General features: G+C 50.6%; 1 protein-coding gene across 8 annotated transcripts in view; it reads left to right on the top strand.

Moving 5' to 3' along the window:
- MTMR14 (myotubularin related protein 14) overlaps nucleotides 1-20,853 on the top strand; it is a 44,831-nt gene that overhangs the window by 19,691 nt on the left and 4,287 nt on the right. For 7 of the 8 annotated variants that reach the window (XM_049640949.1, XM_049640948.1, XM_049640950.1 and 4 more), the window contains 10 exons: nucleotides 1,978-2,048; nucleotides 2,853-2,927; nucleotides 7,461-7,527; nucleotides 8,792-8,877; nucleotides 9,159-9,235; nucleotides 9,499-9,535; nucleotides 12,232-12,302; nucleotides 13,061-13,119; nucleotides 13,293-13,431; nucleotides 14,184-14,360. In XM_049640949.1, the coding sequence (XP_049496906.1) occupies nucleotides 1,978-2,048; nucleotides 2,853-2,927; nucleotides 7,461-7,527; nucleotides 8,792-8,877; nucleotides 9,159-9,235; nucleotides 9,499-9,535; nucleotides 12,232-12,302; nucleotides 13,061-13,119; nucleotides 13,293-13,431; nucleotides 14,184-14,360 (859 nt within the window). The remainder of the gene's footprint in view (nucleotides 1-1,977; nucleotides 2,049-2,852; nucleotides 2,928-7,460; nucleotides 7,528-8,791; nucleotides 8,878-9,158; nucleotides 9,236-9,498; nucleotides 9,536-12,231; nucleotides 12,303-13,060; nucleotides 13,120-13,292; nucleotides 13,432-14,183; nucleotides 14,361-20,853) is intronic. The other variant, XM_049640953.1, reaches the window with a different exon arrangement.

Here is a 20,853-nt window from a genome sequence, read left to right on the forward strand (position 1 = left end):
CAGGTGAGGAGCAGGAGAAGCACTTTTTACCTGCTATGCTTGTGTTCTTGAATTTCTTTACAAGCCTGAATTACTTCGTCCCAAGGAAAAGAAATAGTTAACCATTGACAAAACCCAGTCACAAACTGCAGTTTGGAGCTGTTCAAGGCATCTCAGCTGAGTCCTCTAATGACTGTGAGGCCACACAGGAAGTCCGATGCTGTCATTTCTAGCTCTGTCCAAGTAACTTGGGCTTGGACTGGCCCTTGAACAGGAGAAGTGTTCTGGGAACACTTCCTTCAGGACACCAAAATAGACTGAAAACTCCACAGCACAAGTCTGATTGGTTTTCGCCTTGAGTGAGTGGCTCTTCTCACCCCCGCTTTTGGTCCCATCCTTGACTTTCAGTGGGTTTGGAAGTCTCTTCAGGTAATGAATGTCAGGCATTGCCTTGGGGACTGAATCTATTTTAATTCCATCCATTTCTCCCATGAAATTGCCTCTGCATCACAGCTTGGCCAGAGCTCAGCCTAGAGCCTGCAGTATTGATTTGAGCAGGTCGAGTTTGGGAAAACAATCCTTCAAAGAAGCTCAGAGAGATAATTGGTGTCTTTTCTAAACCTGGGCTCATAATTCCAGGGCCTCTGTCTGATATTTATGTTTCTCCTTTCTGCCAGTGAAGCATCCTGGAATAGGCTGGAGTGTTAGAGCTGAGGATTGTTTCCTGACTTCTCAGTCAGCAGCGAGGCCTGAGGGATTAGAGTGCAGAGAGCATGGGCCGTGTCTCCAGACTTTCCTCTCTGAAGGAGCCCTTTCTGTCCTCCCTGGGGTGGCCTCCCACAGGAACTTGGCCCAAGAGTAGCTGGGGAAGTTCCATGTGAGTTTTTTTGGCCTGTGGCCACCTCCACACAATTCAGACAACTGTTGGATTGCCTTTGGGGACCTCAGCAGACTTGCACCTGTGGCCGGAGGCGTGTGCGCTCCAGAGTTTGTATTGGTTCTGGTTGAGGAAGTGAGAATTACTTCAAGAAGCTACCTCAGAGTGCCTTCTCCCACTCTTGTGGCTTGGAGCCACAGCAGCCCCAGAATGCTTACTGTGCTGTGGCATACAAGCAAGCCTCATTCTCTGTGAGCCAAGCAGTTGAGTATAAGCTGCAGGGCTGGCACTGTGGGCTCTTCTCACAGTGGCATAGTCATAATAACAGTGCGCTGTCATCTGAAAGCCATTCGCACCAGTGCTTCCTAGGTGTTTTATATATATTGTTTCATTTCATCTCGAACCATTATACAAGTGAAAAAATCAAGGCTGTTTGCAGTCACAGAGCTGAGTGAAAGGCTGAGATTTGAAACTGAGAATGTTGCTGAAGCCCTTTCTCTCCACTGTTCCTCTCTATATTCCTGAGGGCCTACCCTGGCGTGGTTTCTTTCAATTTCTCTAGAGAACGATTCAGAAAAGTACCTCTTGGCCAGGTTTGTTGGAAATGGAAATGTCTCGTGAGTACCTGTCATGTTTCAGGCACTGTCCGTGGTCTTTTCCAGTATGTCCCTGGAGGCCTGTGATGTCAGTGTTAGAGAGAGTGACCCTCAGTAACTAGATAAGTGACTGCAGAAAGTGCTGCCGGCACTCAGATTATAAGCCAAGCTTTGTTTGCCGGCTGTTGACGCTTCAGGGACATGTAGGACAAAGGGACCTAGAAGTAGGGAGAAGTGACCAATAACCACGGAGCCCAGATGGAGAGAGATACAAAGAGGTGTGCAGGCAGGCAGTACCTCATCAGGAAGGCTTGTAGTCAGAAACCAAAGGAGTACTGGAGACTCATTCCCTAGCTGTCACCTGCCCGTGCTAGTCCCCACGCGTATCAGCTGTGGCCTCAGATGGGGCTCACCAGCACGGAGAAGTGTGTGAGCTGGTGGTCACCTTGGTCCTTCAGCACTCAGGGGCCTCTCAGGAAACTGGATTAGCAAGGGTAATATCTTAACTCTGCCCTTCTTTTCCAGGCTGTGAATTTTTCAAGGAATATAAGGATCGAGATTACATGGCTGAAGGGCTCATTTTTAACTGGAAGCAGGTATGAGCAGTAACATTTATCAACTTAACATTTTTTTAAATGTTTATTTATTTTGAGAGCACAGGGGAGGGGCAGAAGAAAAGAATCAAAAGCACAGAGCCCAATGTAGGGCGCCATCTCATGAACTTTGAGATCATGACCTGAGCTGAAACCCAAGAGTCAGTTACTCAACCGACTGAGCCACTCAGGCGCCCCGGTCTTAACATCTCTTTGCAAAGGGAGACCTGGAGAACAGCTTGCAGTCTTTTTGGAGAAAACAACTACCCTTTTCCTTTTTCTTCTCTTCCATGGATGAGTATCATTATTTTCCCTCCCTCTTTTCTTTGTATGTATATGTTTATATATATACATATTTTCATATATACTTTCATATATTTTTTTATATGTACTTTCCTGTCCCCCTGTAATTTGTTTCTTCAAAGGATTTTTCAGGGACAAAATAGGAAATCTCTTTCCTGTCTGTTCCACCATCTGTGTAAAAAGTGGGACCAGCATTCTCTTCCTTTCCCAGTCAGCGGGAGCAGGCCACAGGAGGCTGCTGGATGCTGAATACAGATTCACATGTCTGTCTCAGCAGCAGACACTAGAATGGCCCACTGAAAAGCTCCACTTGGAAGCACTAATCTGGTCCCTTTGATTTTAAAACTGTCACTTGCTGGGTAGCATAGGCATCTGGCCTGGAGAAGGCAAGCACTGTGGAAGGCCAGACTCTGGTAGACACAGCTTCAGGGCCATGACCTTCCCTGTCACCATGGCTTCTTCTGGTGGCCGGCCTGCATCTCACAGGTGTCTTTCTGTCCCCAGGACTACGTCGATGCCCCACTGAGCATCCCCGATTTCCTGACTTGCTCTCTGAACATTGACTGGAGCCAGTATCAGGTGAGGGGTCCAACTCGAGCAGGGTGGGATAGGGGAGGGGTACAGGGGGGCCCTGGTACTGGCCCCAGAAGTCCTTCACGCAGATACCAGAAGGTCTGACTCGTGCCCTCTGACTTCTCACAGCCTGGGAGAGAAGGAACTGATTATCCATTTAACTCTCTCCTGATTTGCTCTTGGCCCAGAAAATCAAAGCTTTCTGATCATGACTCACTCAAAGATGTACATCCACCAGCAGGTTCTGTTTCCAGAGGACCTCATGGAGTCTGCTTTTCCAGCTCTGGTCTTTAGCGACTGTTTTTCATTTTTCCTTTTAAATGCATGTTCTGCCAGAGGAAGTGCAGAGCTGTCTGACCTCGTTTGATTATAGAAACTTTAAAATTATTTCCATTGTGCTGTCTCCCCTCTCACCATGGATGGAGCCCCAGTCTCCATGGATCCCTCTCTCTACGATGTTTAGCCCACTGTAGAAGCCCCAAAGGCCATCAGCAGTGTCCTTGCCACTTGCTTCAGCCGAGACCCCTATCCTTGCTCTTGCCACTGCCTTCCCTGCGTCTGTTCCTTCTACCTGGCTGCCACTTCGTCACCTCCTCTTATCTGGATGACATAGTGCCTTTAGGATTCTGCTCCAGTGTCTACTCCAGGAAGACTTCCCTGATGTACCTCCTCTCCCCTCTCCCCAGAGGGTTGGATGCCTGTATCTGCATCCCCTTTTACCCTGAATATGTCTGTCATGGAATTTTCCACTGAGCTGTAGTCACCGATTTAGAGATCTGCTTCTCCATCTCCAATAGACTGAGCTTCAGGAGGATGGGAAGCCATAGCTTGTGCATCCCCAGCACAGAAACTGGCGTGAAGCCTAGAGCCGGAAAGGCCAAGCCAGTGAATACCCAGAAAACATTCTGTTTCCCTCCCTTTTTTCTGTGCTCCCAGGTCTGGCCAGTTCCCTTCCAGCCTTCAGATCTCCCTCTGTCTGAGAGGCCCAGCTCACCTGGTAGGGAGCTGTGTACTCCCATATCACCGTGGGCTCTGTTGTCCTAGACAGACTGAGTGGCCAAAGGAACCCGCACGTTTCCTTCTAAATTTGTTGTATGCAGAGGTGCCGGATAGGCCCTACCCCGGGCCACCCTTACTCTCTTTTCTGGCACTGTTGTTTCTCCTTGGGCACAAACTGGGTCTGTTGAACTACTTACTTAAACAAATAAGGTGCGAATGTACGGGTTTGATGTGTTGATACTGCCAGGGGTGTATGTCTGTTCAAGAAGGAGTCCTGTGCATCTGAGGAGGAGCTCTGCTTAGTAGGTGGAGGCATTGGATCCAGGCTGCAGCTCACCCAGCCCTTCTCTCACCGCTTCGTGGCTTTGAGCAAGTGGCCTCACTGTCCTCTACAAGTGGAGCTGACAGCGCCTGTTTCAGAGTTGTGGCGAGGTTCAAGTATGATCACAGTGTGAAAGTGGCCTCTTAACTGAAATGCCAGACCAACTTTAATGATGATAATTAAGAAGTAGGCTGCTAGCTTGTTAACTCGAGAGAGTGAACACTAATAAAATCCTGGGCACAAAAAGTAGACGGGCAGGGCATTTTCCCGCGATGCCTGCCTCTCCAGTATTGCTCAGACCCAGAGTCTCACTGGCCCTCCTACCATCCTCTTCCTCAGTCCACATGTAGGCTCTGCCCTGTCTGCCCCTTCAGCACGAGTGTCAGGACTCCCTGTTACTCCTCCTTACCTCCCCAGGTGATCTTGTCTGCCATCCACTCTGTTACCCCCTGCTAGGTCACCACGCCCGGAACTCTGGGCCAGGCCTTTCTTGGGGATCCACACCTATATCACCTCTTACAAGTGTCCTTTCAGGCAATACCCTAAACTCAGGATTCCTGAAATGGAATTGGCCACAACCCACAGCATCCCCCGGCCGTCCACCACTTACCCAGATACTCAAAGTTGAAACTTGGGGGTTTTTCCTCCCACCTCCAATGCCAGGGTCATCGGTTCTATAAATCTCTGCCCCTGGTGAAACTCTCCAGACCTTGCCTCCATCTGTTGTACCACTAAGCCTAGTCTAGGCCCCGTCATCTCCTGGCATCTCGCATCTGAGTGGGGCCACCCTGAGGCGGGACTAGAAATCGTGAACGTAAAGCACTTGAGTAGGGCCTGGCAGATAGCAGTACTCAAATGACGGTCAAAGGTCATTATTGTCACCCCTTCCTTAGAATGTGCCACTGATTTTCCCATTTTCCTCAGAGTACAGTCCAGTGACCCTTATGTGGGCTGCTCAGCTCCACACAGTTCAGCCTCGTTCTGGTGACTAGCCGTCCTCTCCCTCTTCTCCTCCAGTCACACTGGCCTCCTTTTAGCCCCTTAGAGAAGAGTGTTCTCCTGGTTTGCACATGCTGTTCCCTCTGCCAGAAACACTTGTCTCTTTTCCCTTCCCTCTTATATGGATGTCACCACCTTCAGGAAACTTCCCTCCTGATCCCCATGGATCATGCTACGCTCAACCTGCTGGCTGGTTACATGGTCCTGCAGGATCCTACAGGTGCCTTTTAGTCAGCACACTGGCGGCAGTTCTCCTTGTCTTCCCTCTCCTGCAGCCCTGTTAGGGCCCAGGCCATCATGGACCCTGCTGTTTGCCAGGGAGGGGCCCTCAGTTCATGTTCACAAGTGTGGGAACACTTCTGGCAGTACATGTTTTGGTGTTGCTGCCCTCCACATAACCAGATTGAATTCCTTAGAGGTGTGCTCATTGTTTCTGGGCCGCAAGGCCCCTTCCAGTGCCTGCTTCTCCTCAAGCTGGAGCCTGACCATGAATAGAGAGGTAACATTCTACTCCTCATCCCAAAGCACTAAGCCTTGAAGATGCAAAGGATTCCAAAACGGCCTCCGCCCTCACTAGGCTCAGTCTAGGAAAAGAGGCAAAACATAATCGTCACCTGGGCAGCAGAGGTATTGATCTATGGCTACTGAAGACTCAATAGAACATAACGGGCGTGGGCTTTTGAAGGATGAGTACGAGTTTGCCAGCCATGGGGAAGAGTACTCCAAGCATAGACACATAAGCAGTGGCATGGTGCTCCGCTCTATCCCCACAGACTTTTTCATGGAGCGCTTAGGAAGAGAGTCCCCGTAGTATATAGCACGTGACTGCAAAGGTGACTCTCCCAGTCTGGCAGGGCTGGGTTCTGCCCCAGCTCAGATTAGCTGTAGGACTTTGGGCCTCTACCAACCCAGAGCCCCCCCCCCCCCCCCCAGCCTCTGGTTCCTACCCCAGCACTGGGCACAGTGAATCTGCTGCCTCTCCCTGGTCATTGGTATCCCCTTCCGGTAGCCACCATAGTTACCGGAGCTCTGCAGGCTACAGCCCTGGGTCACTTCCTGCCTTCTGGCTGCTGCAGTCTTCCCTGGCTTACCTGACCTCCCCGGACTTTGTGCTGTCGCATAGCTCCTGCCTCCTCCCTTCCCCCTCCTGCTTTTCCTCACCCACAAGAATCAACAGCTCAGAGGAAGTCTGTTGGCGATGGTGTGTATGACAGGTTGAGCCAGATGAGTGACAAGACCCCTGTGCTACTATGGGTAGCAACTTTATTAGTGCAGTGCTGCAAGCGACCATCTCAAGAGCTGCTGAAAGTGGGTCAGAGCTCTCCAGGGGCTGTGGAGGGTCAGGTAAATGAGCCTGTTTTAAATTCCTGGGAAAACCATTATGGTTACAGGTGCCATGTTCACCCTCCCCCAGGAAGTGCTTTCTCACTGGCACTTGCTGCCCTCTCCACACAGCCCCAGAACAATGATATGTATTTGTGTTAGGAGGCTTCCCCCAGCTAGGGGAGCGGGCACTCAGAATCGGGTCAGGCCCTCCCATGGAATTCCAGATTCCAGTAGACTGTTTCTCAGAGCGTCTGGTCTGGACCTTTTGCTTGGGCTAGAACAGAAGTTCCCATCTCTTTGCAGTTTTTCTTATATTTCATCTCCCACCTCATGGACCTCCTGTATTAAAAGATCTTGTCTGCCAAACAGACTATACTTATTATTTATCAAAGGACAGAGTTTGCAGTGAATAGCAGTAAAACATGAAAGCTACATGGTCGATGAGACGGTTGATATTTTCTCTGATGTGATCATGGGTGAAAGAATGGGTCTTTGCATTTGGCAGCAGTGGTCGTAGGCTCAGGCTCTTTGTTTGCTGCCACCAACTCTGTGGACAGCCGTGCTGGGAGCCCAGGGCTTAGAGGAGGCTAACGTGTAGCTGCTGCTGGGTGTGGGGCTGTGAGTTGCCCAGGCCCCTGCGTGGCTTCCCATCCCTCACCATCACATCGTGTTAGAGCACAGGGTGATGGTGGCCCACAGGGTAAGGGTGCAGGGAGAGAGCTCTTGGAGTGGGGAGTGAAATGTCAGATTATCTGGGATTTAGGGCCTGTGGACAGTGACCAAGATCCTGGGTCTTGTTGCCTCAGAATAACTGTTGGATTTTATTTTTTAAATCCGTTGAATTCCCTGAGTTAAATATCAATACCAAGAGACCTTTTATCATTCTTCAACAGAGTTGGGACCTGGTGCAACAAACACAAAACTACCTGAAACTGCTGCTTTCCATAATTAACAGCGACGGTGAGTCTGCCTCTGTGTGAACTCTCAAGCCATTGGACCTTCTGGGTATTCCCAGGTCATGATACTGTGAACATGTTTGTTGGGGTCACACACCTACCTTTTGCTTTATGGGAAAAGGATTTGGGGATTCCCCTGTCCATTGGCATCTTTGTTCCTCTTTCTCAAAACCTTAGAAAACTACATTGTGCACTCCTTACCATCTGAACTACACACAGTGTTTCTACACTAAGGGCAGCTGACCTTTGATCATCAGTGTTGTGTGTGGTGTCAGAAATGCCTCTTCTAATTCAGAAAGATGAGAGAAAAATCAGTCCTGGTTTCTTACTGGGCACACACAAAAGTCCCTAGAGGGCCTGTTCTCCAGATGGTACTCCAGGCGGCTTGGCTGTTGTGATTGGTTGGGTCTGTCATGCTCAGTGTCTCTAGGGTGGGCTGGTGGACTCATTGATACCAGTCAAGACTTCTGTGGGGTTGCTCTTGCTCAAACAAGTAAAAACGTGTTAGCTTATATAACCAAGAAAGCCCCACAGCAGAGCCAGGTGCCTAAGAAATGTCACAAAGAATCTCCTTGTTTCTCAAACCCACTCTCCTTGTTTCTGGTTAGCTTCATGGCTGGCACCCATTCTTGACTTGTATCCTGCCATCTTAACTCCCCTGAAGAGAGAGTGAGCCTCTGTCCCAGAGCTCATGCTCATTGGCCCAGTTTGGGTCAAGTGCCCATCCTTGAACCAGTCACTGTGGCCAGGTGTACAAAAAAGTCATACCAGCCTCTGGAATTAGGCAGTGGTTCTCTACCTGGGCAGTACTGCCCCTCAAGGGGACCTCTGGAGAGGTGGCTGTTGTAGGAATTGGAGAAAGCCTGCTAGCATTTAGTGGGTCCTTAGCCAAGGATCCCAAATGTCCTGTAGTTCCTGGGAAAGCCCTGCACAGTGAAGAATTGTCTTCCCCCAGAGTAACTGTAGGGCCCCAGGTGGGGAGTTGCAGACCAGCCTCACCTAAAAGACCTGCTTGGGCAGCATTGCTTTCTAAGAAGTACCTAGAAAGATAGCCAGAAGAAAGAAGAAATGCTGTGTACAGAGACAAGTGCCTATCACCCACCCCTTTCCAGAACTAGGTTGGAGACGAATCTTGGAGAGGCCCACCAGGAAGAAGGAGAGTAGGGCTAGCCTGGCTTTCTGACACCAGGCCAGGGCGGGAGCATGTCCCCTACTCATCCACTCGTGTGCTTTTCTTCTGGGCCTCCTGTTGTGTGGTTCCTGAGTAGATGACAGCGGGCTGCTGGTACACTGTATCTCGGGCTGGGACCGGACACCACTCTTCATCTCTCTCCTGCGCCTTTCCTTGTGGGCTGTGAGTATGGATGGGCTGGGCTGTGGAGTCAGGGAGCTTTCAGAGGCCATCTACCAAGATCTACCCTTTGGGAGAATTAGGACTGTCTCCAGAAAATTGAGATTTGGAGTGAGGGACCCCAAGTGTTGAGAGCAAGTGCCGGGTTCAACACTGTTCTTGGGGCTTTGGGGCAGCCTGGTTGTCACTGCGTCTGTGGTTGCAGTTCAGCTTCTGAGACAAGGAGGGGGCTTTATCGTGGGGGTCACCTTTCTAAACTTGGCAGTCTCTCTGGTTTCTTCCAGGATGGGCTTATCCACACATCCCTAAAGCCTGCTGAGATCCTCTACCTGACTGTGGCCTACGACTGGTTCCTCTTCGGGTAAGCCTTTGGGGAATGTCAGGTTGTTGGGTGGGGGAAGTGCCTTGGGAACTGCGTTTCCAAGTGTATTTGGGTGTGGTGGCTTGTGTGACAGGGCTAGAGGTGAAGACACTCCCTCCTCTTTGGGGAAGCCTGAAGGTGCTTGTTAGGCCCCACCTGAGGTTGTAGTGCCAAAGCCAGGGTCTCCCCACTGTGACTCCAGTCCCCCTTTGACTTCCTGTCATGGCGCTGCTCTCTTTGACCTCCTCACCTTCTTGTTTCAGGCACATGTTGGTAGATCGGCTCAGCAAAGGAGAGGAGGTGGGTACTATGAGTAAACACCTGGGCCCTGAGACCATTAGCATGACTTGTGTTTGGTGTCCGCACAGAGGGAGCAGTTCCTTGCTCCATTGTGTAGGGATCGGGCAGCACAGCCCGAAAAGCACCAGCACTATAGCCCCAGTCCTGACCCTCTGTTCTTCTCCCTGAGGTAGAGATAAGACATTTGCCCACATGGCTGCAATCACCTCATCTGTCAGTTCTCTTCCCCTTGCTTTTGCTGCCATTTTTCTTATGGGTGACCTTGTTTTCTGCACTCAGTTATGGAACCAAGTTACAAGCTTTTCCTTGGCCCCTCAGCCCTACAGCTACAACCCAGAGGCTCTTTCCTGTCTCTTTTCCTCATCACACCCACTCAGCAGCTTTGAAGCCCCAGGGCCAGCCGACTAAGCAGAGTCTTGGCCAACTGCTCACCACCACCCCAGGCCCAGACCAAGCACAGCCAGCAGGGCTCCAGGGTTCCCTTACTCTCTGGGTGCCGTCCCTTCTTTCCCTCTCTGTCGTCTCCACACCCCATCCTTTTCTGCTTTTTGCAGTCTTTGCCTCTTTGGTGGGCTTGTTTTTCAGCCTGTTTGCCCAGCGCATAGACCAGGAGTCAGACCCGAGTTTGAACCCTGGTTTTCCCACCTATTACCTGGTGACCTTGAGTAATGTGATTAACCTTGGGTCTCCTGGTGTTAATTGTGCTGCCTCACAAAGAGAATGAGTCTAGGTGCCCAGTGTGGGAGCTGTCACACAGCGTTAGCGCTTTCTTTTCTGCCCCCTGTCCACCCACCCCCCTTTTCCTGAAACGTCTTTCTCACCCTCCTGAGGCTGCCTTCTTTCCAAGCATCTTATCTTGTGCCTCCTCCTTTTGTTCCTCCCTCTCAGCGGCTTCTCTCCCCTTCCAGATCTCTTCTGAGTGCTTATCGCATCTGCCAGGGCTGCAGAGCTCATAAGCCTGTTCCTCAGAGGCCTCCGTGAACTCTGTCAGAGGCGGTGACTTTGGCATTGAAATTGGCACATAAAGCCCCTTTGCAGCCTGTCATTTTGAGACTCACTGGTGCTCCAGAGCATTCTGCACACCACACCATCTCCCTTACCCCCAAGGGAAGGCAGATTCTGCCTTCAGAAACTGGACAGTGGATGAGGCTGAGCCCAGCAGGGTCTGGATTCAGACCCTGGCCATCTCTCAGCATAAACAAGAGGGTCTTCTCAGCTGGGAGGGTCAGTTTTCAGGGTGTGGGCTTTTTTTTTTTTTTTTAAATGTTTTAACATTTATTCATTTTTGAGAGACAGAGCATGAGTGGAGGAGGGGCAAAGAGAGAGGGAGACACAGAATCTGAAGGAGGCTCCAGGCTCCAAGCTGCAGCACAGAGCCCGATGTGGGGCTCAAACTCATGGACCGTGAAATCATGACCTGAGCTGAAGTCAGATGCTCAACCAACTGAGCCACCCAAGCATGCCTGGGCTTTTCCCTAACCCCAACCAGACACTCCAGACACTGATGCTTTAAAACAAACAAAAAACAAAACCTAGGGGCCTCTTAAATAGCACTCTGTCCTTGTCTCCAGCCCTCGAGGTTCACAGCATACTGGCATATTAAAGACTTTAAAGAGTCTGTGGTGAAGACACCTATTTAATTTTATGTAACACACATTTTCATACTGACCCCACCTGGGTACCTGCCCTCCCTTTTTGGTGGTGGGGGTGGGGGTTGTTTGTTTGAGGAAATCGTCTGGGGTTCTGGGATAGTGTGTGGGTGTTTATCTGAGTGAGGGTTTGATGGGCCACACCTTTCGGAGTCACTGTGGAGTTTATTTAAAAAGTGCAGAGACTGCCTTTTTTTAAACATTTGTTTATTTTGAGAGAGAGCGCACATACGCATGCAAGCAGAGGGGAGGGGCAGAGAGAGGGAGAGAGAGAATCCCAAGCAGGCTCTGCACTGTCACCTCAGGGCAGAGCCTGACAAGGGGCTCGAACTCATGAACCGTGAGATCAGGACCTGAGTGGAAATCAAGAGTCAGCTGCTCAACCGACTGAGCCACCTAGGCTCCCCGCCCCCAGAGACTGCCTTTGTGCACTTCATGGAGGCCCATTTGACTAGGGCACTGGCTGGAAAGGAAGAGAGAGAATTTGCCCAGAGTGGTGGGGATGCAGCTAGAGGTCAGAAGCTCTTCCTGCCTGTGCCCATCTCAGATTCTGAGCCAGATCATGGCTGTCCCTGAACCCTGGTCGTTTTGAACTACTATATCTGGGTATTTCCCCTACAAAATCTGATCCCTTTCCCTTCCATTATGTTCCCACGGTGTCCATTAATCTCACCCCCAAATAATCTCTCTCCCAGCTGTTCTTCCTGGGTTAGCCTCTCTCCTTGGGATTCTTAGAAGAGGCTGAGGGGGAAAGCTGCCATTCTCTTTATCCTTTTCAGTAGCTTGAGAACATGCATGTTGAATTTGAAGGTGGTTGGAAAACTCCGTGGCTTACCCATGTATGAAACCTTCCTTGGCTCCGCCCAGGCACATCTGCCCGGTCTGCTAAGCCCTTTCCCACCTGTACTGTTTATAGAGCAGAGTATCCATCAGGGTCCCCGAGGCAGGGCTGTTAACTGTCAGCAGGCTGACCAGGTGGCTGGCTGCTAGATTCTCTTCCTTGGAGAAAGCTGTCTTCTCATGTGTATTGCTTTTTGGTTTCTTCAGATTTTCTTCTTCTGCTTCAATTTTTTGAAGCATATCATCTCTGAGGAGTTCTCTGCTCTGAAGACACAGAGGTGAGGAGAAGGCTTTTCTCTCACTCTGGGCAGGGCGCTCTGGGAAGGACCATTCTGGGAAGGGTAGGCAGGGTCTCACTCACTGTCTTAGCCTTGCCTGGCTTCCCTGCCTGCTTGGCAAGCTGACCTCTGAGGCCAGGGTAGAGATCCCTGGTGACATCTAGTCAGGGAAGAGGCTCTTCTGCCTGTGAGGCAGGGCTGGGGTCTGCCTGCAGTTATACTAGCAGAAGGGCTTTCGGACCAAGGAGTGGTCTCTGGTGACTAAGCAGGGCACACTGCTGCAGGGAAAAGCCAGCCAAAGCACAGGAGGACTCCCGACACTCCAGTCTCTGGCTGAGGCAAATTCTTCTGCCTGCCCTTCCTTGGGCTGCTGCAGCGGTGTGTCTGTGTCGCTGTGCAGCCCACCATCGTGGAACAATCTGCCTCCAGCCTGGGAAGCACAGGAGTCTTGTCTGGCAGTTGCCTTACGACCTCTGTGAGAGTTGGTATCTTTTCTGAATTCACTTGCCTTCCAAATCCAAGCTCCTAGGTGTGTTGGACCAGATTGAACTCTGGGGGGCCAAGGCGAAAGGAAGGAGTCAGACTTTGCTGGCCTCTCAGAAGTGGCCTGATGTTTTGCAACACTCTAGGTAGGACATGTCTCATTGAGTTGTCAGTGAGTTGGAGCTTCTTTCCCGGGCAAACAGCATGCCGGGCATGGGGACGACAAAAGAGCCCCCGGCCCCGAATATAATTCACTATTCTGTTTCTGTTTATAGGAGGAAGAGTTTACCAGCCCGGGATGCAGGCTTCACTCTGGAAGATATCTGTATGCTGAGTGAGTTACAGGCCCCAGCAGGTTTCCCTTCCTCTGTGCATATTTCTTAGTATAGACCACACAGGAACTGTTTGTTCGAGAAATTTCTCTTTCCAGCTGTATGGTATGGAAGAAGTGGGGGACCAGTAGTGTGAGAAGATAATGTGCTGACTGATGGCACTTGCTTCTTTCAGGACGAAAGGACCGTGGCAGCACCACCAGCCTTGGCAGTGACTTCTCTCTGGTCATGGAGAGCTCCCCAGGAGCCGCCGGGAGTTTCACCTATGAGGCCGTGGAGCTGGTCCCTGCAGGAGCACAGACTCAGGCAGCTTGGTGAGGGGCCAGGCTGGAACTAAGCTTGCTCACAGCTGTGGCCCAGGGCCACCAGCTCCAGGGAGCCCCAAGAACAAAAGGGACCCCCGACAGTAGGGCTGAGAGCACAGCTCCCTGTCCTGCTGTCTCTCCTGGACCTCAGAGGCCAGCCATCTGGTTGGTGAGGGGCACTGTCCGTGGTGGCCCAGGAACATAAAGGACTGGGGCTCTCTGTGAGATGAAGAAAGAAGCTACCGGGCTGGGCAGACAGGGTGGGGTGAGGGGAGGCTGGTGTTAAGAAGACTCCCTGGAGGAGCTCCCTTGTATCATTTGCCTGGGAGGTTGCGGGCGGGGTGGGGGGGGGGAGACAAGTAGAGAAAAGAAGAAAATGAGAAGGGACTACAAAATGATGATTGGGAATTGGGGACTTGTTGGAGGGTAAACTCCTCTGAGAATCTGATGACTCTGTCTCTAGACAAATGACTCAAAATTTTGCATAACATTTGGAAGGAGGGGCAGTTTCTGAGCTATTAGTTACAAATCTAGCATGTGCTCTGAGGCCAGTAGGCCAGCATTATTTGGATGTCACAGTCCCTCTGAAGACCCAGCTCTTGCTGCCCATAGCCAAGCCTGAGGGAATACTAATGTATACTCATTCTTATGTGGCATTTTCCCAGTAGAAGGAAGGACCAGGCCCTGAGATATGGTAAAAGTGGGCAGAGGGCTTGCCTGGGGTGGCCCCTTGGCCAACAGCCCTACTCTTTCTACTGCAGGAGGAAGAGCCACTCATCCTCTCCACAGAGTGTGCTCTGGAACCGGTCACAGCCCTCAGAGGACCGCCTGCCTTCCCACCAGGGGCTGGGGGAAGCCAAGTCTTCCAGCTCCTCATCCTCGAACCATTCTGACTTTTTCAGGATGGGTAGCAGTCCCCTGGAGGTCCCCAAACCCAGGTGAGGAGCTCCAAAGCCCCTAATGGTGGAGGTAGTTAGCCCTCCCCTCTTAATAAGCCTGGAGAGTGGGGTTTCAGCCCCTGAGCTCGTGTCTCAGGTGGTTCCTTGGCATGCAGCCTGGTCAGCAGTGTACCCAGGAGGCCAGAGGGGTTGGCCAGGCTTGCAGGCCCACCCCTATTTGGAGGATGTGTTAGTGTTTGGGTAAGAGCTAGTCTGCAGCACCAATTGAAGACTCCTTCCCAGAGCCCTGGCAGATAGGGAATCCAGAAGCTGTACTGGTTACAGTGTGATGAGCAGGGGGTTAGGGCTGCCTCCACCTATTGCCTTTGGCAGGTCTCAGCCCCTGGGCCCTCATATTCTGTTTCAAGAGATGGACCCAGATCCTCAAAGTCCTTTTTGGTCCTCATATTCCATGTCTGAGTTGGAGGGGCGGTGAGGAGAATAGACAGTAGTGAGCTAGGCTAGATGTGTGTGGCTCCGGTGAACCTTGGGAGACTCTACATCTGAGAAGTGCTCAGCCAGATGTACAAGTGTGGCTGGAGCATGCTGCAGAAATAATGTTTCCTATAAGAGGTTGAAGCTGAGCACTGGGTAGGTAGGGGCTTAGGATTGAGGGATGGCCTGGCACTTGGGGAAAGCATTTCCTAGCATTGCCATGTTTTCCATGTCATACACACAGGGAAAGGATCCTGTGAGTTGCTTTGTTCTCTAAAGTCTTGAGAATGTCTGGCCCTTCTGGAGAGAACAAAGCAGGGTGTGGCTTAAGAGGTCCTTAAGAAATTCCAAGGAGAAAGGGGCATTTAGCATAAAGAGCATGAGCCTTAGAGTCTAGCCCAGATTCGAGCCCAGCTCTGAAATGAACTGCTCCAAAAGTTTCAGGTCTTACCAGCATGCATGTTAACAGTAAGGAAACCAAGCCCCAAAGTCACAGGCATGTTACAAGGAAAGACCTGAAATTTCTGGAACCCTCTTCCCATCACCATCCTTTGGTTTTTCTCCTTGGGCAAAGGCAGGCAGTGGAGGAAGGGTGCCCTTCTCCACACAGGCAGAGGAGGTCAGCTGTAGGCTAGTAGGAGCCCCGCAGAGTGCACGGGCCCAAGGAGTCCCCTGTGCTCACCTTTAGAGAACCCAGAGCACTCATGTCTGCCAGTGCTATAGCTGCATCCACTAAACAAAGATTATAACTCCTTTGACCCCACAGGAGGTTTGGTGAAGGTGGCTGAGCAGAGCGGGTGCTGGGCAGACAAGTCACAGGCCTGTGCGCGTTCTTGTCCTGTGTGCCCGCTGCCATGGCACCCTTGTTTGCATGCCCAGCTTTCCTCAGGCCTGTTCGAGGGCCGCAGTGGCTCTACATAACCCTCGCAGTTCTGGGCTGGAACTCTTACTCACTGTCCCTACCTCCCTTCCTGCCTGTGCAGCATTGCTAGACAACTGGGAAAGAGACTAGAAGATTCCTCCTATCTTCTCAGGTCCTGCTCCAGTCTCAACTATCCAGCTGCTAGGGGCTCCCGCTGAGGTGGCACTCCATCACCTCTTCCCACACCCTAGCTTTTTATTACCCCTTCTTCTTGCCAAGAAATCCTACTTCTCAATCTTGTGATAGTTTTCGTCAGCGTCACAGTGGTTTTTGCCTGCACTGGGTGGCTCAGACTCTGAGGGTTGGCCCAGGAGAGCTACAAAGGCCCCTCCCTAAGGAGACCAGAGGGCTGGGGGAGTCCTCTGGCCTCACAGCCCTGTGTGCTTGGCATAGTTGAGACTGGGATAGCTGGGCCAAAGTGGGGCACAAGGCCTTGGAGAGGCGTGGGCAGGGCTGCTTTGAGGTGTTTGGCTCTGCCAGTCTATTCTGGGAATGCCTGCTTGGAGCCCAGCTGGTCTGGCCAGGCAACAAGGTTCTGGACTGGGAGCCTGTTTGCCAGAGGTTTTGAAAGACTAGATTATTCAGATTTGGAGCATTCTAATTATGTATTTCCATTAACATTAAAATTAATTTAGTCTCTTTTATCTTAAAGTGCCTGAGGGATCCTGTCATTAGCTTCCCTGCCTGCCTCTCTTAGGTAACAACAGCCAATCAGCTTTTTAATGCAGCAGGGGGAACTGCATGGAAAGAAACCCTATCTGTGACAGCTGAAATTTCCCTCATGATGTGAATTCTCTGGGTTTCATATGCTCCAAATTCTCTCTTAAAGCAGGATTTTCCTATGAAAAGAGTCAGCGAAGCTTTGTTCACAGTTAAGAAGTAGGTGTTGTGCTGGGAAGAAAGTTCTGTGGGGTGCTAATTCTTACCCAGCCCCAACACTGTACTCCTCTCTGAGAAGACTTGTGGCTCTTTTGCATTATTAGTTGCCATGCAGCAGCTTCTGATTGAGCTGCATTTCTGGACTGTTGTTAAATCTCTCATCAGCTACAGGGCTGGGGGCTGGGAGGAGGCAAGACCACTGCTCTGAGCTCATGTGCCTCCCAAGGTCCTGGTTACTAAATGGCTCAGCCCCATGTGGCCTTGGTCTCTGCTCCTGAGTCAGACATCTTTAGGGGTGGGGGGTTGCTAGCACAGCACTGTCCACGCCTGAGGAGGGATGGTGCCACCACTGAGCCCAGCTTGAAGCCAAGCTGCCTAAAGAGCAGATTAACTTGGCTAAGGGACACCCAGCAGCCTGGTTGAATAGCTAAGTGGAAACATAGGAACCAACTTCTGTTGCCCAGCTAGCTGCTCTTTCCCCATCTTTCACCACATACCAACTGCTCAGTATAACCATTGAGCTCTGTCCTGGGCTGTGTTTAGTGAGGCAGAGAAACCAGATTGCTTTCTGCAACACATAGGGTTCCTGTCTCATGTTTAACATTGTCTTGCATGGGACCATAGCTCCAAACCAAGGATGAGTGGTGAGAGGGCATTGCCAGCTTAAGACCCAGAAAAGGACACTTAGAGCCATTAAAGATTTCTTGGGCTGCTGCAGGAATGCAGTTTCATTCCTTCCATCCTTCCTTTTCTCTCTCTCTCTCTGTCTCTCTGTCTCTGTCTCTCTCTGTCTCTCTCTCTCTCTCTCACACACACACACACACACACACACACAGACACACACACACACACACTGATGTTTGTTTAAAGTGTGGGTTGGGGAAAACTGATGCTTCCCCATTCCTGGAAGCATTCAGTTAGGCAGAGGCTCTGGAACCATCATCTGGAGGCTTGAGGGTTGGTAGGGCGTAAGTGTAGATTAGAGGTGACATCCAGGCCCTCTCAAAGTTTGGGATTTTAGGTCTTGGCTCAGATAGTCATTCCCTACATGACTTCAGACAGGTCACTTGAGGACTTTGGGCTTCTATTTTTCATCTGTGTAATGAGAGGTTTAGATGGGCAACACCCAGGTTCTTCCTAGCTGTGTACCTTCAAGCCTTCTGCATCAGCATCATTTCAGGTGCTTCCAGAGGCAACTAACAGAAAACCCATCTCGATAGATTTAAATAATAAGGGAAAACTTGGTTCTTATGGAAAAGTCCAGTGGAAAAATGACCTTCCAGTGTAGTCTATTCAAGGCTCCAGCTCCATTTTCTTGTGGTTCTTTACCCTTCCCTTCTTCTACATGCTAGCTCTGCCTTGACAGCTTCCCTAATGGTGAACAGCCACTTCTAGGACACCCTGCTTCCTTTGTCACATCCAGGAATCACAAAAGGGCCTCTTTTCTAATCATGGATCGGAAGCTCTGTGCTTTATTCCAGTTGGAAATGATGTGCCCATGCCTGAACCAATCCCTGAAATCCCTCCCACCCTTTATCAGGAAGAAAGATCAGTGTATCATGAGGCTGGCTTAGGCTAGTCCCAGCTTTGCCCGCCAGCTGTTTGTAACTTGGAAAAATCACTTCCCTGCTGAGCTCAGTTTTTTCATTCCACCTTTAAAGTTCAAGTAATGATCCTGGCTTACCTAAGTTTGGGTTTAAATTACATAACGGAGGGGCGCCTGGGTGGCTCAGTCTGTTGAGCGTCTCACTTCAGCTCAGGTCATGATCTCGTGGTTTGTGAGTTCGAGCCCCGCGTCGGGCTCTGTGCTGACAGCTCCAGAGCCTGGAGCCTGCTTCAGATTCTGTATCTCCCTCTCTTTCTGCTCCTCCCCTGCTCATGCTCAGTCTCTCTCTGTCTCTCAATAATAAACGTTAAGGAAAAAAAAATTTTTTAATTAGATAATGGAGCGTAGTATCTAGCACATAGTAAATACTCATCCTTTCCATAAATGCTCAGTAAACAGTTGTGGTAAAGGACCTGTCCTTATTCACATATCTGATGGCATACAGGCCATGTCAGGGCACTAGGCTGCTAGGTAAAAGGCCAGGCCACGCACTCAGGCCAGACCTGTTCATTCTTGCCTCAGCTGTGTGGGTTGGGGCCAGCTCTGCTTGTATGGATATTCTTGTACCTCCTTCCAAAAAGGACTGTCTAAAAGATACCTGCCTGAGTCCTGCCCACACTGGGTGCCTGACAGGAGGTGGGGAAAGATGGGAGGTGGGGAAAGATGGGAGTTGTGGCTCTAGTCTCCTGGGCAGAGACAGGAGCCCTCTGAGCTTCAGGGATGTGGACACATGACCTTGGAAGAATCATTGGCTCCACAGTTCTCCAGTTTGAGAATAGCTTGGCCCCATGTTCCCTCTGGTCCTGTAGGCAGGAGATTGGAAGAGCTAGAACTCAGACTTCTTTTTCTGCTGCTTTGTGCTTGAGTAAAGAACCAGGGCAGAAGAGTGTGGAGTCTTGATAAAGCTGGTTAACATACCTGGGTACTGAGACCGTCTTGAAAGTTTTCCTTTTTATTACTCAGCAGGTGCAGTCACTTGTTCTAGTGACTATTTGCTTTCATCTTTAGGTGTCCCCTCCAGCCAGCTAATCTGGCACTTAAGAGCACCTCTCTGCTTCGCATGGTCCCTTGCTCTTAAACCCAGGAGCTGAACAGTTGCTTTGCAACCCTTCCTTTGACAAAAGCCTCAAGTAGGAAGATTCATCTGCAGCCTGTGTGCTCACTCTTGTACAAGATGCAAAAGATGGTTGCTTGTTGAGATGGCTTTATGTCCCCCTATTGCTATGTGTGCTGCCTACTTCATTCCACAGCTATCCCTTGGCCACTCCAAACGTGGTTCTTGCCTGGGCAGTGCTAACTGCTGGACACAGGGGGAGTAAAAGGAAGTGCCTAGCTTAGGGGACCAGGAATCCTCACATTCCATGTTCCTGCCATTTTTCCATTGGTAGTGTGAGTTTCTGATAGCCCAGGGAGGGGGGTGGCGAGCAAGAGAAACTTACGTGTTTCCAGGAGTGCCCCATCCTACTCAGCATCCCATCTGTCCCCTCAAAACTCTGGTGTTTAGCAGTTGTTTTCCTACAGACCGCTAAAACTGGAAGAGAAACTCTGCCCTGAAGTTTGAACAGTAGATGAGATAGATTTGTGGAGCCATGCTGACCTGAGGGGAGTTATGCTGACTGAAGGCCCAGGATAACCTGGAGGAAGCAGAGAGAAAATACCAGACTGTGGCATGTGGTCTACCCTCTCCTGGGCAGCTGTCTCTTTGATTTACAGACTGCTTGAGCCCTACCAAGTTTCTCCATCTAGAAACAAGGAAACACTTCTTTCTAGGGCACGAGGGGCTTCCACCAGGTAGCAGACCACGTCCTGTTCTCATCCCTAATGCTGCTGTCACAAACCTTCCAGGGTTTAGCAGGAATGATGAATGTGGAAGTCTCTGTGTTGCAGGGGGTTCCTATTCATGGCAGCTTTAACGTAGAAAACCATCTGTTTTCCCTGGTCTCAAGGTGGTTCTGTTGTAGGACAAATCTGTTATCAAACTTGCCTTCAAAAAGCTCTTCTTGCATTTACTAGCTATGGGACCTTGAGCAAATGTCTTCACCTGTCTGAACTGCCATTTTTCTCTCTGTTAGATAAAGATGGTTAAGGATTACCAGAGATGCAGTACCTGGCCAGAGCATCACTTAGGTGGCAGCTGCTTGAGGATGAGCCTGTGCTGGCCACTTATGAGGGCTGTTGCCTCAAACTAGGAGACCCTGATGCCAGCTAACTGGGTGGGCCAAGTTCGATGAAGGTCCTTCTCCGTTCCCCACACCCTACACCACTATGCATGCTTCTCTCTTTCTGGGTCTCTATAAGAAGCACCTTCTGCTATTCTTGAATAAAGGATCAGACATCAAAATTGATGTACCCTTGGGGATGGAGACCTGGGGTAGCCAATGAAAGAGCCTTGTTTGATGTCTTATTATCTCCTCCCCTCCCCCTCCACTTCCACTGGCTAGACTACTGCCCTGAGACAGTAGAGAGAGGCTAGCTCTCAGCGAGAAGGTGGTGGCAGCAGATTCCCAATACAACTTTCCTCTCCCTGCACACCACTCCTCTATCTGAAAAAGGCCTGATGAAGCTGTCAAGTTGCCTGCCTGATTCATCCCTTCCCTCTGGGCATAGCCAGTGCATTTGCTGGGTTGATGCCTCTGAATACAAACTATGGC

Source organism: Panthera uncia, chromosome A2 (genome assembly GCF_023721935.1).
Source record: "Panthera uncia isolate 11264 chromosome A2, Puncia_PCG_1.0, whole genome shotgun sequence".
Lineage (NCBI taxonomy): Eukaryota > Metazoa > Chordata > Mammalia > Carnivora > Felidae > Panthera > Panthera uncia.